The sequence below is a fragment of the Drosophila subobscura genome, chromosome O (genome assembly GCF_008121235.1).
Source record: "Drosophila subobscura isolate 14011-0131.10 chromosome O, UCBerk_Dsub_1.0, whole genome shotgun sequence".
In the NCBI taxonomy this organism is placed as follows: Eukaryota; Metazoa; Arthropoda; class Insecta; order Diptera; family Drosophilidae; genus Drosophila; species Drosophila subobscura.
In genome coordinates, this window is record NC_048533.1 from 9925409 (window position 1) to 9942513 (window position 17105).

The following is a 17105-nucleotide window of genomic DNA, read 5'->3' on the forward strand; positions in this document are numbered from 1 at the left end:
ACTACGCTTGCGGCAGCCATATCTGAAAAATGCATAAACATACAGTTAATATTTTCGATTAAGTGAATTCTTTTGCCATTTCAGAGCTCACTTCTTATACATATTTATATGTATGTTTGTACATATATAATGCCCTCTTAATAGGTAAACAAAAATTCACACAATATGTATGTTAATCCCAATGCCACACATACTCGTAAAACCAAAACCAAAGTCACAAATTAGCATAATCTTGTCTTGAACAAAACTGTTGAAAAATCAATGCATAAATCGGCGAAACTGCTGAAGAGTTTAATGACATTGATGATCCATAACAAACCTAAACACATGCACACATAGATAACCCTTTCCTCCCGATAATTGATTGTGTATTTTGTCAATTTCATGCTCAAACACCATCCATCCATCCATCCATCTGGCCATCCACTTGGAGTGTGTTTCCCATTTCATAATTTTATACCACCATCTCGTAGCTGTAAAAACATTTCGGTGCATGATCGGAGTTGCTTTTGTTGTTATACAATGTCCATGCAAAGTTATGAAAGTTTTTATATTTTCCCCTTTTTCGTTCGGGTGATGATTTGTGGAGCCACAGAAAGAAAAGTGGAGCAAACACAGAAATGAAATGATAAAAGCGTTTGGCCAAATTGGTTGATATTTTATGATTACGGGGTTATGCGAGTACATCAAAAAGGGGCTGTAAGAGTGTGAAGGCTAGTGATTTATGAGATTATTTGTAGGGAGTATGGTAGGATTATTATATAGGAGTTCGTTGCATAATTTAATGAAGTGTAAAGGAACGGTTTTCTTCTTTTCTTTTCAAAGCAGGCAGAAGCATTATTTATTTTGAAAGAATCTATCTACAGGAATAATCCTATGATGATTTTCTACTCGAAGACTCATAATTATCTCTGTTTTATTGATTCTACATCGGGTGGATTTTGTTCACAAAAAGATTCTTTAGCAAATAAAATTGCTGTATGTATCGTACATAATAATCAGTTAATCTCTCCACAAAGCTCAAAATACTCTCCGCGTAACCGTTACAACTATCTGCACATCTATCGGAATAGACCAAAAAGATTTCCATCCGCCAGCGTGTGCTACTGTTAACCCACTTTTGCCCCCTCCGTTCTGCAGTGTCAGCCGCAGTCACGATCTTACCCCATTCTCTCTCTCAAATCGGGGCGTTAGATCATCTTTAGCCATAAAAAAAAGTAACCGTAGAATTTTCACACTGAAGTGTGAAGAGTTTTCTAAAATTTTCATTTGTTTGCGCTCATTTGCCGGCCAGAGAAAAAGAAAATTTTCTTTCCAAACAATGACAAAATCGGATGATAATGCCAGATGTTGGACAGTTGTAAGTGGAACGGTAAGCAAAGTTAGCCTCATTACCACACTGGACACTGAAATACACTTTTGCCGTTGGTTCTTTGGGAGTTGAATAAACTCAACTCCATCATAAATGGGTATAAATATTCCATGCTCATAATTGAACCACAGATTTCTACATAAATATATTTTAATGAGTTATTTCTTCCCCGATTTCTGTTTGTCTTTGGGCCATTTGACTTTGATTGGCCCCTAAATGATTATCGAATGTCTTTAGCGGTGAATGTCCCCCATGGGGAGTGGCTTAGCTAACGCCTCTCAGAAGCTCTCCGAAGATGTTTTATTAGTGCTTAAGGCCTGCTGCCTGCTGCCAGTTTCCTTAATTGAAAACTATAGCTGCAGGTGCAGAACGATCTTTAAGTTACATCTTACACTGAAAGAAGTTATGAAGATAAATAATAGAATTCTTTATGTTTGCAGATCCCAACGAGTAATACCGCTACCGCGACCAAGATATCCCTCCTCCGTCACGACCATTTCAAGAGGTAAGCTGATGTCCAGCTATGGAGAATTATACTTTCTTCTCGAGTGCACAGAGTCCCCCTTGGGAATCCACTCCATCCATAAAATTGAGCAAAAATGTTAGGCCCAAGGGTCGTTAATCAAAAGGCATCACAAATAAAACGCACAGTTTGCTGTCTCACGCGGGGCATTGCATCATTAACGTTGAATCAGCGCTGAAGGGGCAGCACTAGTATCGCACAAGTATCTGGCGAATACGTGAGCGGGCATACCTGACAGATACAGAGATACTTATAGATCCCAGCGTCAGAGGTAGAGCGAGTGCTGCGAGTGCAGTGAAACAGCGTCAAATTGCATTTAAATTGAATGAAATTAATTTGACATGCGAGTTGTGTTGAGTCCCTGTCCCTGTCCCGGCCCTCTGTCTGCCTTTCAACAAAGCGTTATAGTTACATGTGTACAGCGATACGCCAGCGAGAGATATGCCAGATACGAGATACGAGATACACAAAATGCAACCAGATGAAAGTCAGTTCAGATGCGGTGCGTACACATGTCGAGCGAAATCAAAATGACAGGCCAGACCATACAAAGCAGATAGGCAGATAGGGAGAGAGACAAAGAGAGATCCAAAAGAATCAGGCTCATAGCTTCTAAACGCATCCACCAGATACAATAACTATGGCAGGCCATAGGTAGTGCCAGCCTCTGCCGCCTCCTCCTCCTCCACCTCAGTGTGTGGTGCTCTGGGTGCGCTTTCGGTTTAAAAATAACTCGGGGGAAAATGATCTATGCCTATGTCTGCCTGTCCTACTCTACCCACCCGTCCCCTGTCCATACTGCTGATGATATATTTTCATCAATGCTTAGTTTCAGTCGAGTTCTGCATCCGTATCTGCATCTGCAACTGTAACTGCAACCGCATTGCATATGGGATTCGTGGACCCGTGGATCCGTGGATCGTGTGGGCGGCGCGTTTTTCTCTGTTTTCTACATTTTGATTTCCTTCATTTATCAACACTTTGCTGCCAGCTTTTTCTTCCGTTAGCTTTTTTCTCTCTCATAATAATTCTCGCCTCTGCTCTGCCCGCTGCCTCCGTTTCTGTTTCTGTTTCTGTGGCGCCTCAAGTCTTTGTCTGCCTTTCGATTCGTTAGCATCTAGCTATCGTTCACCTACAATGTCTACTCTCGAGATATGTATCTGCAATGTCTAGCAATGACTTTGGCAGGCAGCTAAATGAATGATTGCCATATTCGTTGTCATCTTTTTGGGTTCACGAATCTCTCTCCCTCTCTCCCTCTCTCTGGCTTTGATCTTTTGGATGCAGTGTGGGCTTGGGACTCGAATTGCGATTGAGATTGGGGGGGGGATTGTCTTATAGAACGATTTCGTTTCGTTTCGTTTGCCTCGAAGGTTACACTTCCAATGATATATGGTGTGTGTTTTGGCAAGATTGCTTTTTGGGCTGTCCGATCGTTGCTTGGCTTTTTTCTTTATTCTTAGACTCGTTTGGTTATTGATTGTCTTAAGTTTGCTTGAGGTGTTGGGGTTGCTCTTAGACAGCTAATAAGAGTTTAAGTCTCTCTTTGATTTGTTTTTAAATGAGTATTCCGCTCATCCGAAAGTGCTGATTAGTGCGTAGAATTGGTTGCTACTATTTCCTTTACTTATTTTGCTACTTTTAGGGAAATAATATTGCAGCCCATTTTTATTATGTATCCAAGTATACAGCAAAACAGTCATAAATAAATCTTCACCTCTGGTTCTACTTTTAAATTTCATAAACAGTCATAAGTCTCTACATCTTTTGGGCATCTACAAATCTCTTAAGCTTTATCTCTCATCTCATTCCTCAATGGAATTCCTCAGTAAACATATTCCACATTAAGTACAGTGGCGTCTGCCTCCCTTACCCACAGCCATAAAGAAACTATATAAGGAGGTCTCGTCGGCAAAAATAGGCAGAACTTGCGAGTGAAAAGTGCGAGTGAACGGGCTCTCGCTGTAACCTTCCGCATTGACAAGCACACGAGCACTGAAAATAGGCAGAAGTAGCGAGTAACTCTGCCACCGACGAGACCTCCTTATATAGTTTCTTCATGCCCACAGCATGCGTGGGACTGTTCTTCGCAGACTCCCCTCTGCCCTGCCATTTTTCGGCCATTAGCTTTGATTGTTTATCAATTGGCAAATACTTTGTGAACACCATTTGAAAATGCCATTTGACCAATTTGGCCATAAGTACCGCCATTAGGCATACAACATTCCTTGTGGCACATTCTTCTGTTGCACACACATTTATTTTATTTTGTGGGTGGGTGGGCCGACACCACACTGTCCGTGCCACACCCAAATTAGCGGTACTTGGCGGTACTTATTATTTGGACATCGAGTGCTCACCGCCACGCCGCTGGATCGCTAGATTGAACATTCTAAAACCAAAAATTTAATTCATTTTATGGGGCTGCCTTTTGGGAAAATTACATACCTTCAAGCGATCCGATCCGAGCCGAGCCGATCCGAGGCGATTCGACTCGATCCGATGTGAAATCATTATGAATTGACGGCCAACAGATGGCGTTGGGCCCAGCCAAAAGGCGAGTTTAAGGCGTTTAATTAGCCATGAAGCCAGTCGCTGGCAATCAAATGCAAAGCGTAACCACAGAATTGAAATTAAGTAAGAATCTAACACACATTCCACATACAAATACAGACACATAGACGGGGATGACGAAGCCTGAGAGCCAGAGTCTACAATTACAATACAAAGTTTGAAATTATTTCGCATATTCGTACGAGTACGAGTACGAATACGAGTTGGTTGGCTCGAATGAGAACCAAACCCCGTACAGAGGCAAAAGCACGGCCAACATGTAAGACGTGACGGGGCGCGGCAGAGTCAGCTTCAGAGTCGGAGCCATAGCTGCATTTGTATCTTTGTGTCTCTCTCTGTCTCTCTCGCTCTCTATCTATGGCAATTCAAGACGCGTAATTGTTACACCCTGATTACGCGACCGCAGCGAAAACGCCAAGAGAAATACATATGTATGCACATACATACATAGATACATAGATACATGCCTACATGTATGAAAAATTAAAAGCTTATGAGATTTTCGCTTATAACGTGGCAGGTTGGCAACAGATAAAGATTAATTTCCAAATACAATAGACCCCTCTAGAGTCTTAGACCTTACTGCCAGTTTGTTCACATGAGTCGAGGCGAGTCTCCGCCGCCTCCGCATCCGCCTCCTCCTGCTTCGTGCCACTGCAATTGTTGCACAAAGTTTCGCCTTTTCGGGGCGTTGTGCGTGTGACTTGTGACTTAAGAGCTAGACTCTGTTGCATGCTTCGCTGGGTCTCGCCGAAGGTATTTTGCATGACATTTGTGCGCCGGTGGAGTGAGAGAGGAAGAAGAGTCGGAAGAGCAGGGACTGAAGCCTGTAAGCTGCAGTTAGAGTTGATGTAATCAGAAAAGAACTTGAAACTGATTGAATGGGAAGTGGCTTTATAATGAATTTCAGACATTTTCCACATTTTACATTCGAAAATGTGTAAGGGTTTTCAAAGATGAAGATATCAACATGCCAAAGAATTTTTGAATTATTCTTAAAAGGTGGAAGATAGTTTCGTGAAAGGTCTTCTAATGCCACTTGATGAACAAAATATATTTGTTATATTTTCATGGCTATAAAAGATTCTTCCCATCAACTAAAAGCGTATTTGCATACGTCTCCTGCCATCTTTTCCATTACATTTGGTCTTGCATTGGTTTTTCCATAAATCTTGCCCTTATCCGTCTTCGATCGCCTTGTACGAGTGAGCCGGAGAGACCCATCGATCGATTGTCCCACTAAACGCAAAAGCGAAACGAAAATTGTTCCACTTCGGTGCACAGAACAAAAACAACGAACAACAAACAAACGAAAAGCGAACCGAACCGAGCAGCAACAACAACATCAAAGCTTAAAGGGAAATTAATTCTGCACGATCATTGTGCTGATTCTACTCATTGAATTCTCTCTCTATGTCGTACGAGTAATTGTGTGTTTAGTGTATCTACATATGTATGTGTATGTGTATGTATGAGTCTCTATGGAGAGGAAGAGCGACATGCAGAGAGAGACCGAGAGAGAGCATTCGTATTCGAATGAAATTGAAATTAAGCATCGATTGAGCAGCAATTTGTCTGGAAACTGGAACTGCAACTGGAACTGGAACTTGAACTGGAAGAGTATGGCAAATGATCAGGCGAGCATAAATTATAGGCCATATGGCAACGCCACAGCAATCCGGGGCATCGATGGGGTGGCATGGTGGAAATGAATGCAAATTAAGCAAATCAGCAGTTAGCGACAGAGGCCAGTGGCTCTAAAACTGCACGTAATAGTTGGAAATTTATTGTAGAAATGGCTTAAAAAGCGTATGAAAAGCCCAAGGCCATAAAAGCTCTTAACTCATGTCTGAAACTAAATATAAAATTATTTATATTAATTTATAAATTGGTATCATATTTTAAATAATTTATTTTATACCAAAGGATGATCCTTACTGCCATAGAATGCATTTTCCATCCAACATCCAACGTATATGGTTATTCGTTCCTAATAGATAAATGTCGCACAGAAAGAGATTTCAACTGTAAATTGCATTCTTTGGTAGTGCCGCTTCTTGTTCCCCTTAGTTTGTCATGTTTTATTTTTGTTTGCGCATTGCTCAAACACCATCTTCATCATCATCTTCATCATCAGCTGCAGCATCATCCGCTGCATCAGCCTCCGTCTAGTCTGTTCAAATCTGTTGTTGGCCTTCGCCATGTGTCACGGTTTCGCAAGCATTGGCTTTGAAACAAAAACAAATGGAAAAGAAGAACACAAAAAGTATCTTTTGTTTGCCTCAGACACATACAAATGAAGATACATTTGTATCTGTGTGTTTCTATTTCTGCTTTGCACATTTAACAAATGCATTTGATTTTAACGAGCTTATTTAATGTGCGATAAAAATAGTGAAATCCAAATTATGGAGGGGAAATCGCAGCAGGAAAACTTGCGCAATATTTGAAGTAGGAACTACACATTAGAGGGAAATATGATGAGGATGCAGTTCCTGCTGGTGTGAATTCGAAGTGGGAAATGGCATTTAATAGATCTCATCTCAAAGCTGAGCCATGAAATCATTGCCGCACGACCAAGTTCAAGCACAAACAGAGACTGAGACTGAGGCATTGGGTAAGGTAACGCCGATGACAACATCTGCAAGCCATCGAGCTCCCTGCCATCTGGGAGCTGCCGTCACACATTAAAGCTATGCCGGTAGGCCCCACAGCCACAGAGGAACCAGAGGAACCAAGTCTCTGCTTAGTCATCGAACTTGGCCTAATGCAAAACACAGCCACCAGCCGACTACGCGACTACCCGACTTGAGGATGACTCAGCCCCCAAGACACAGACCTAAAAAAAAAGAGAAACGAGGAGGAACGTTGTGAGACGCGTCTTAAGCCGCGTCACAACTCTTATACCCGGTACTCAGTACTACATCTGCACCTTAGCGGTTATTTGTCAAATTTTACATTTTCTCTTCATCTGTCATCTACATCAACAACACTACTCATGCCAACACGCTCCTTTAGCTCGCCACCCTCCCCTAGAGACACACACTGCAGAGTCAGGGCAGAGGCAGCGGCAGAGTCGAGGCAGAGGATGAGTCAGAGACGTGTCAGGGGAAGAGGCCTCTGCCACTGCGCGAAGCAGAGTGTGAATGAGAGAATGTGTAAAAGCAACAAAAGCTGCTGGACAGGGTGGGTTTAGCCACTGCAACTTAATTTCTTCATTGTGGCCATAATAATGATCCAATCGGATCCCAATTTGGTGATCAGATAGATATGGTCATTCCCTACGGAATGGCGTTTTTAGTTTTCTTTTATCTTTAAAATTGTAGATTTGGGAGGTTTTCGCCCTTTTGCGGGGGCGGAAGAGGGCGTGGCTGATTTTTGAAATACACTTGTAACAGTGTGAGCATACAGAAGTCTGGATGCAAAATTTGGTGGCTCTAGCTTTTATGGTCTCTGAGATCCAGGCGCTCAACAAGACGGACGGACAGACGGACAGACGGACGGACAGACAGACATGGCTCAATCGACTCGGCTATTGATGCTGATCAAGAATATATATACTTTATGGGGTCGGAGACGTTTCCTTCTGTGCGTTACATACAACCGTTATGTGCACAAATACAATATACCCTATTTACTCTTCGAGTACCGGGTATAAAAATACAAAAAGTACGAGCAGAAATGTGCTACCAGTTTAGCAGCGAGTGGTGGAGAAGATCGAAGACCGAACGGAGAATGGAGAACGGAGAACAGAGAACGGAGAGCCCAAGATGATGGCCTGCTGCTTCTGCTGCTGTCCTACTCCACTTCTTCTTTAAGCCAAGATTTCGTTTCGATTTGCTGTTATGCCCAGTCATGGTTGCCCGCCCTCAACAGGCATTGCCCCTCAGGAGGAATACTGAGAGACGGATACGCAGAAACAGACACAAGGAATATTGTGCAGCATATTTACACATGCATCTAATGGATGCAGTGCACTGAAAGGAGCCCTAAACTTGAACTTAGCTCGAAGATTTGGACACCTATCAAACTCGTCTGTTTAATTCTTTGCAAATCCTAAGGATTCTCTCTCGCTGGTTTCGCTTGTGCGTGTCGAGCATCAATGTGTCAGGAGGGAACAGTAAGGAGCAAGGATGTGCCATATCAAGTGGATAACAGAGACAAGAAAGTTTCATACTTTAGTCGTAGATTTCTCTCAGTGCATTTGGACACATTCCTGCCCCTGTATACATATGTGTGTACCTTACATGCGGTGTACACTCTCAATTAGTTATTCATATAACGTGCTAAACACAAAAAATGTGAAAAATAATAAAGAATCAGCACACAGCACTCGGCTCCTGCTGCGAGTGGTACTCCTCCTCCAGTCTCTCTCTCGCACAGGTTGATTAAGGCCCGCATCCAGCCGCATTGGCTACTTATGTCTGCAAAAGAGTGTCTCCTCTTCATCCCTATCCCCATCCCCAGATACTTACATCTACCTCAGATACATCCACATCTGTAAGCACATCCACCCATGCAAGACTCGGTACATTGTTTGCCCGTGTCTGGGCTTTGACAAAACTTTGCATGTCATGTTGTCATTATGGTTCCTTACCCTTTTGCCTCCACACACACAAACACACACACACACACAGATGGACAGACAGACAGACCCCAAGCGGATCCTTTGAGGCACATTGTTTGTCTACTACTTTGGTTCGGCAACGAAGCTCTGAGCCTCCGCTTGGTGTCTGCCTGCAGCCGGATATTCATGGACATTATAGGCACTTATCATCGGTTTAGGCTTCACGCCTTTTGTCTCTCAGAGACCCCCCGATGGTGGGGCTCTCAGCTCAGTTTGCTTAGTCTCCCCCATGGCCTTAGCAAACAGCGATCTCTCTCCGGTTCGGTGCCGTTTTTAAGTTGTCAATGGCAGCGGCGGCGGCTCATCCTCCATTACATGCTGTAAATGTTTTGTCAAGCTTTGACTTGAGAAGTGAATCAGAAGTTCCCTAAAGCATTAATTGCGTATCTTAAAGCATTAAAGCTTAAAGTTCTTAGCTGTAGTTCTGTGAAGTATATCTATCAATTAATATCTATCAATTATCAATTAAAATTAATTAATAATATGAAAACAGAATGTAGTACCAGCTCTAACCCAGTGAGCCTCATCTCAAATTGACGTGTTTTAGCTAATGCATCTTCAGTTTCGTATTACAAAATTCCAATCGTATCTTCTCCGATCCCAACACCGATTCACAACACACACTTTTACCCTATTAATTTTACACCCAACCATTTCCAAAGGCTTAGATCGTATTTGGGTCATGCTGGATCATTCACTGTGGCGTCCATCGAGGGCGACAAGCGGAGCAATAAAATTTCATAAATTGCAATCTGTGTCAATGGGACACAGAGCGTCCTCTTTGTTTATGGGAGACAGCCAGAGAGCTACGTAGCGCAGCTCGTAAAGTTACAACTTCTATCCGAAAGATAATATAGCGAACTCAAGGGAGACAGAGAGAGGGAGAGGGGGCTGATGGTACCAATAAAAATCAAATCTGTAAAAGGCGAACAGAAATCGGTTATGTTATTGATTCGGTCTTGCACCAATTGTTTATGGCGTTGATAATGGCCAGCCAAACTCTTTAAGGCCCAGAGACGACCATTGCATAATCGCTGGCGTCGACACCAAACAAATTACAACAAATTATACAATTTTGTAATAATAAGCTACAAATATAATACGTGAAAATATTTGGTTTTTTTTTGTTGTTGCTTGTTGGTCAAATCGGTTTGGCATTAACCTTTGGCATTAGGCTTTGATATTTCTGAAATTACATTTATGTATGTACTTATGTACATATGTATGTGTGTATGTACACCTATGCACGGATTGCTTATGAAATTATTTGTATTTTCAACCCACGCCTTTGCCACCGCCTAACACCAAATGTCAAGTGTATTGCAGCCAGCAATGGATGGATGGATGGATGGATGCATGAACGTATAGCCATTGCACCATAGAACCAGCCGAAACTGAAAAGCATCTGACAGACACACACACACAAGCACACGTCCACACCTATGCACACGTCGATGGCTTGACTGGCTGCTGGCATGGCTCTTGCCTAACAAGCGGAAAGCAAAAACATAACAGTAAAGTAAATTAAGTAAAAACCACACGGCAGCAAAAGCAACAGCAGATACAAAGATACAACTGCATTGGCTGCAAACCGGACAGAGCCAGAGTCTTAGGATCTGGCTTGATGGCAGTATATGTTGGTCAAGAGTGTCTCAGAATAGAGAGAGAGAGAGACTACAGCCAGAGTGTTTGCGGATGGGGAATGGGTAGGGGGAGGGAGTCTGTCTCGTAACAAAAGTGGCTGACCTCGAGAATACTCGCTTACGTTAGGAGAGCCATAGAAATCACTCACACGCCTCCGTTCCTCCCCTCCCCGAATGTTGTATCTCTGGTAACTGTATCTGTATCTGTTGCTCTTCTCTTCTTCGAGAGCCGCGTTCATGTGCCTAAATTGGTAGCTTGCTTGAGAGATATTCTTTTGGGTAGCAGCGAGCAGTTAAGTTTTGTTTATCCATCCATCGATTGTGGTTTATTTCTTGCTGCCTCTTGACGTCTATGTCGGGATGTTGAGAATTTACGTCAATGGGAATTTCATTAGCGCCTCTTTAGGCTTGTGAACCCCAGACGGGTTCTTCTTTCGAGGCTGTGGCTCTAACCACAGCTGGAGAGTCAACATTTATAACTATATACATACATAGATACATTTTTGTATACATACATTTAGCTATCATTCAATCATTCTTTGTGTTGATAAATTCTAATCTGTTTCTTTTTTCTCTTTCAGATTTTATTCGAAACATTGACAATAATTTGATTGGACCAAAACTGGTAGGTTTATCTTAGCAATACGTTACGGAAACTCTCACTGGAATGCGTCTTGTAAGACAGATTACCCAATGGAAAGGTTATGTTCAATCGAGTAGTCAAAGTCCCTTTTGCACACAAGAATCTATATCGAACGCTACAATCTCCATTCAACGTCTTGCGATTCGGTTGCCAGTGCAAACCCAATTGTCTATGTGGCAACAGAAGTGAGCAAAAACTGTTGCATACGAGTATAAAAAGTTGGAGTACGTGTAAGCATTAGTGGAAACATTTTCAGCCGACAACGGGCATCCGCTGTCCCAAGCCAGGCGGCCATTATATAACCCATTCGCGTCATTATAGTTTCCTTTCAATAAACAAACAAAAATAAAATTAAATAGCAAGAAATTCTTGATTGCATTTCAAAAAGTAAATTGAATTAGTTGTTCCTCTTGAGTAGATCCTCCACATAGCTGAAGCTGACATTTGTATCGAACTGGGGCTTGTTGTGGAAGAGCCACTGCAGTGACAACATGTAATCCCCAGTAGGAAAGGGCAGTCGCAGCAGCTCGGGCTGCAGATAGAAGTCCTTGACTATTTGTGGACCCTGAACGGGGGGCATTAACGTAGATTTCAGTACAAGAATATTGAATTAAACGATTACTCACCACAAACGGGCATGTGTGATTGATGTTGGAAAACTCCTTGAAAAGATTGAACACTATTTGGATAAACGGATTGTAGCCTTTCTTTAAAAATCGGCAAACATCGACGGTTCCATCCAGAAGCCACGGCTTGAAGCCGTTGGCCTTCTTGAATATCTGCGCATGGAGCGTTGCATTATTGACCGGATGCAGCACCGTCCCATTCATATTGAGGAGCACTTTGCTCCGACTGACGGCCTTCAGGCGACAGTTGTGGAACACGAACCACGATTTGTTGTAGCTCTCGCAGACGAAGTTTGTGAACCTGAAAACGACCGCATCCTGTGGAATATTTGTTAATTTCTGATGGCAACTCTCCTTCCAGAGATATTTACATTCACTTCAAATTTGGCGGCAAGGAAAAGTCCGAAGAGAGCAATGAAGAGCAGCTTAGACCACATGGCACCAACGCTGGTTCTACGACTAATGATTTCCCAATCCCCAGTGGACTGTGGACTTCCGCAAAAAAAAAAAACCACTAATTACATTTCCCAGTCTCGTGTTTATGTTCTCATATGTCGTTTATTTTCGATTACAAATGATTTTAAATCGATCTGCAGCAGAACCTGGACGCAGGGGCAGGTGTGCTTAATGTTGGTAAACTCTTTGGTAAAGCCCATACATTATCGTAACAATTTGCTTGGACTGACGGTGAAAGTGGTGGAACACAAACCTGGATTTAAACTTGACTTAAACACATAAAGTTCGCAATCTTGAAGATGATTTTTTCCTGCAATATTTTATGTGTAGTAAACGGCCAGAAATACGCTGAAGCTTAGACCGAATGGTGATAAACAAAGAGATCATTTCCGCTTGATAGAATAGCCAATTTAAATCCCATTTCAGTGATGAAATGAGTCACTTCCACATATAATAAATATTTCTGTTTGTCATTAAAAAACAATTGGACTTTGAATGTAGTTTATTTGCTTTCACGTTTGACTATTTGCTCTTCAGCAGATCCTCCACGAATGTAAAACTCACGTTTGTATCAAATTGCGGCTTCCTGTTGAAAAGCCACTTTACCGTCAATAAATAGTCCCCCGTCGGCATGGGAAGGCGCAGCAGTTCGGGTCTTAGATAAAAATCCTTTACTATCTGCGGACCCTGTAATGCGAAGTTGAGATAAGTAAATGAGTAGTACCCGAATAGTCTTACCATAAAGGGGCATGTGTGATTGATGTTGGTAAACTCTTTGAAGAGTCCGTAGACCACAGACACGATGGGTACGCTGCGCCTTCGCAGGTACTGACAGGCATCAAAATTAACGTCGAAGAGCCATGGCTTATAGCCACTTGCCCGTTTATACACCTTGCCTTGCACTGTTATATCCGTGGCCGGATGCAGCACCGTCCCATTCATATTGAGGAGCACTTTGTTTCGACTGACGGCCTTCAGGCGACAGGTGTGGAACACGAACCACGATTTGTTGTAGCTCTCGCAGGCGAAGTTTGTAAACTTGAAAACGACCGCATCCTGCGAACTCTCATTAATGCAGAACCTGGTTCACAATATTGTTCAGGATTTGCTTACATTGAAATCTAGCGAAGAAGTTAGAAATATTCCGCATAGAACACTGAATATTAGCTTCGACTGCATTGTTCCAAATCGAATGACAGACGAATGCGAATTGAATCCTAACGATGCCAGAATTCATTCCGCACGAACAGCTTTGCTCATTCAATTAAAATTCAATTTTTCCTTTTCAAAGGGGAATACACATTTCCCACTGTCTGTGTACTCGATAATCCATTCTAGTTCTTTTATGCGAGGGTATATAATGCCTCGGAATCAGAAGCCATCACTTTTCCCATGCTAAACTGAGAAGTAATTAAAGCTGATTTAACCATTTTGATTTGGTTTTAATCGTTGCCTCTAGGGTAGAGGAAAATGTTAATAATACTGGCACATATTCAGTTTCTATGTATCCTAAAAGTATGCACTCCAAAGTGCATTAATTCTGATCACAAGCCTGGTGTTCAAAGAGGTTACGCAATCTTCATGCGCAGGCGCACAAGAACCTCCTGAATAGCAGCACATGAGTGCCAAATATTCTAGAAAACCTTTATCAGGCGGCATAGCATTGTATTCCAAACAATTTTTGTTGTTGGTTTAGTCTGTAGTTACCTTAGAAATAATCTAGTACAAACCGAAGTACAGGAACCGATGAATCTGCATGGAGTCGGAGGGGTATCCCCACCAGATACAAGGTTCTCTTTCTGTTTTGTATTTTCTGTATTTGTATATTCTGTATATTCTGTATTTTTTTAAGCATTATTCTTATCTTATTAAGACTTATCCTTTTTTTTTGGCATATTTTTTGTTCTATTTGATGGAGCTGCAGCAGACCGTATTCCGTGTGACTTTACAAGCATAATAATGTCTGTGATAAAATTAAAAAAATTCAATTGAAATGTTTACGAAAATATTGTCATTGTATGATATGCTTCTGTAGTTCTATTTATTGTCTTCTGTGCTTGTCATTCTTGTCAAGAGAGGCAATTAGAACGGCATCAATGGAAGAGGGAAAGGAATCAGAGATGGGTATGTGCTCTACATTGTCTTGCCCTTGGATTTGCTCTTCAGTTTCTCTTCAGAAGATCCTCTACGAACTTGAAACTCGCATTCGTATCAGCTACTAGCCGTTTCTTAAAGAACCACTGTAGCGACAGCATGTAGTCGCCCGTGGGCAGGGGAAGACGCAGCAGCTCGGGCTTCAAATAAAAATCCTTGATAATCGCTGGACCCTGTAAAGGGACTTAAGATGTTAATTTCAACAATATTTAGTTTAGTCTCACCACATAAGGACATGTATGATTGATATTGGTGAACTCCTTGAATAGCCCGTAGACTATTGAAGCGACTGGAATGGATTTCTTTGCCATGAATCGACAGGCATCAAAGGTCACGTCGACGATCCAAGGCTTGTAGCCGTTTGCCCTCTTCAAAACTCTGGCACGTGTAGTTACATCATCAATCGGTTGTGTTATGGTTGCGTTCAAATTGAAAAGCACCTTGTCCCGACTGACGGCCTTCAAGCGACAGTTGTGGAACACCATCCAAGATTTGTCAAAGCTTTCACACACAAAGTTTGTAAACCGGAACACGACTGCATCCTGTAAGATTGGAGCTTTTTATTTAATGAGTTTTCAGACTGGAACATTTCACATATTTACGTTGAAATTTAAGTTCAATATCAAAAATAGTCCGAGGAGGCTACCGATCAACAGATGGGAAGGCATCGTTCTGGATCTTGCTTGAAAAATAACCTTCTAGGGGTCAAGGCTTTTGATTTTAAAATCTTTCTGCATGAAAGAGTCAATAAAATGTTTTCGTTCATATTCCACTTTGCTTAAATCACTTCGGGAGAACCTCGATAGGATCTCAATTATAGGAAATAATTGGCATCGCAGCCAATAAAAGGCAGAGAAAAACAATCCAATATTTGGGTGTACATTAATCGATTAAATATACGTGACACATCTGTACAATAATTGTTCAAATTAGCTATTCAGGAGATCCTCCACGAACACGAAACTCACATTCGTATCTGATACGAGCTTTTTTTCAAAGAACCATCGAATCGCCAGCAAGTAGTCTCCCGTTGGGAAGGGCAGGCGCAACAGTTCGGGATTCAGATAAAAATCCTTGACAATCGCTGGGCCCTGTAACTGAAATTGTAGATGTGGTTGATTTGAAAACACTTCCTTTAAATCTCACCACGTAAGGACATGTGTGATTAATGTTGGTGAACTGTTTGAAGAGCCCGTAGACTAGTGAAACAATCGGAATGTATTGCTTGCGCATGAATCGACAGGCATCAAAGGTCACGTCGAAGAGCCAAGGCTTATAGCCATTCGCTCTCTTCAAGACCCTTCCACGTATTGTTACACCATGCGCCGGATTTAGTAGAGTCGCGTTCAAATTGAGGAGCACCTTGTCCCGGCTCACGGCCTTCAGACGATAGTTGTGGAACACGATCCAGGACTTGTTGTAGCTCTCGCAGGCGAAGTTTGTGAACTTGAAAACCACCGCATCCTGCGTACCATATTTATTGTACTATAATAATGAATGTGTAAGAATATATTTACATTAAAGTCGAATGTTGTAGCTAGAAATATTGCGAATTGAACAGCAAAAATGTGCTTTGACTGCATTGCTCTTGAGCGACGGACAAACGAATGCGAATTGAATCCCCATGATGTAATACTCTTTGCCAGAATTCATTACGCACGAGTAGCTTCGATTATTGAACTTAAATTCAATTATAATATCTTATCGACAGGTGACTATCTCTCTTTGTATGACAAATTTAATGAATCCCGTTTAAATGGGTATCCATGCACACAATACTTCACACTCCCTTCTCGGGGAGATAACACATATATGCTCTGGGTTGCTTTTTTAGCGTTTTAGTCTCACTATTAGCAGTCCATCGACAGCTATACAATGATATAGCGTTCCCAATTAAAGCGTTAAATCGTTAGGAACAAACGGTCCAATATTTAAGCGGTCCAAGCTCATTGTTTTCCGTTCCACTTTTGGTATAGTTTCATGCAATTATTCAGCAGTTTTTATAGCTTCTTATCGAAACCCCAAATTCGGCATATTCATATTCGCTTTAGGTACATTTTATGTTTGATTTTCTTGATAACTTCTTTTATATTGATTCTGAATAGCATTTCTGCCATTTCCATCAGACGATCTCCAGCCCGTGCTGATATAGAAACCATTCGAATGCGCAGTACATTCACTTGTTCAGGCATTTTCCAAGCTAATATTAGAATCAGAACCAAACCGATTCATCAGAATGACGAACAGCAATTAACGAAGCCATGGGCCCGGAGCTCCAGCATCGAAAATCATTGCCCCAAACAATAAACGGATCGGTGGGGGGGTTTTGCTTCTGTGCTGTGGCCAGCGAGGCGCATTAAAACCAAAGTTTTATTTAGTTCCTGTTGCAGCTGCGGCACACATGTGTGGAGCACGTAGAATAATTGGGGGCGCTGCCCTATTTTGTTTAGTCTCTGGTTGGGTTGGGTTGGGCCTCCGGCCAGTCTG

General features: G+C 42.0%; 5 protein-coding genes across 9 annotated transcripts in view; 1 reads left to right on the plus strand and 4 right to left on the minus strand.

Moving 5' to 3' along the window:
• LOC117898646 (uncharacterized protein CG43427) overlaps window positions 1-17105 on the plus strand; it is a 61307-nt gene that overhangs the window by 23156 nt on the left and 21046 nt on the right. For all 5 annotated transcript variants that reach the window (XM_034808211.1, XM_034808212.1, XM_034808210.1 and 2 more), the window contains exons 4-5: window positions 1813-1877; window positions 11321-11364. The gene's annotated coding sequence lies outside the window, so the exon portion shown is untranslated. The remainder of the gene's footprint in view (window positions 1-1812; window positions 1878-11320; window positions 11365-17105) is intronic.
• On the minus strand, window positions 11780-12445 carry LOC117898832. The gene is made up of 3 exons (XM_034808499.1): window positions 12380-12445; window positions 12009-12326; window positions 11780-11947 (listed from the first exon to the last, which is right to left on the minus strand). Exons 1-3 carry the CDS (start codon window positions 12443-12445, stop codon window positions 11780-11782), a joined length of 552 nt encoding a protein of 183 aa, XP_034664390.1.
• LOC117898833 lies at window positions 12987-13550 on the minus strand (the record flags this gene model as incomplete). Its single annotated transcript, XM_034808500.1, has 2 exons — window positions 12987-13151; window positions 13203-13550. Coding segments are annotated over 2 exons (513 nt in total), but the record flags the coding sequence as incomplete, so codon positions are not given.
• On the minus strand, window positions 14627-15103 carry LOC117898838. The gene is made up of 2 exons (XM_034808513.1): window positions 14843-15103; window positions 14627-14791 (listed from the first exon to the last, which is right to left on the minus strand). The coding sequence occupies exons 1-2, from the start codon at window positions 15101-15103 to the stop codon at window positions 14627-14629; spliced, it is 426 nt and encodes a 141-aa protein (XP_034664404.1).
• Window positions 15422-16244, minus strand: LOC117898839. Its single transcript, XM_034808514.1, has 3 exons — window positions 16197-16244; window positions 15765-16103; window positions 15422-15709 (listed from the first exon to the last, which is right to left on the minus strand). The coding sequence occupies exons 1-3, from the start codon at window positions 16242-16244 to the stop codon at window positions 15548-15550; spliced, it is 549 nt and encodes a 182-aa protein (XP_034664405.1). The 3' UTR covers window positions 15422-15547.

What these genes read in the sequence shown, in the direction of transcription:
- LOC117898832 (XM_034808499.1), bottom strand. Translation starts at nt 12,445, where the DNA reads ATGTGGTCTAAGCTGCTCTTCATTGCTCTCTTCGGACTTTTCCTTGCC. An exon ending in CCGCCAAATTTGAAGTGAAT is followed by an intron (nt 12,327 to 12,379) that starts GTAAATATCTCT and finishes AATATTCCACAG; the next exon opens with GATGCGGTCGTTTTCAGGTT. An exon ending in ATCACACATGCCCGTTTGTG is followed by an intron (nt 11,948 to 12,008) that starts GTGAGTAATCGT and finishes CCCCCCGTTCAG; the next exon opens with GGTCCACAAATAGTCAAGGA.
- LOC117898838 (XM_034808513.1), bottom strand. Translation starts at nt 15,103, where the DNA reads ATGGTGTTCCACAACTGTCGCTTGAAGGCCGTCAGTCGGGACAAGGTG. An exon ending in ATCATACATGTCCTTATGTG is followed by an intron (nt 14,792 to 14,842) that starts GTGAGACTAAAC and finishes GTCCCTTTACAG; the next exon opens with GGTCCAGCGATTATCAAGGA.
- LOC117898839 (XM_034808514.1), bottom strand. Translation starts at nt 16,244, where the DNA reads ATGGGGATTCAATTCGCATTCGTTTGTCCGTCGCTCAAGAGCAATGCA. An exon ending in CGTCGCTCAAGAGCAATGCA is followed by an intron (nt 16,104 to 16,196) that starts GTCAAAGCACAT and finishes TCATTATTATAG; the next exon opens with TACAATAAATATGGTACGCA. An exon ending in ATCACACATGTCCTTACGTG is followed by an intron (nt 15,710 to 15,764) that starts GTGAGATTTAAA and finishes TTTCAGTTACAG; the next exon opens with GGCCCAGCGATTGTCAAGGA.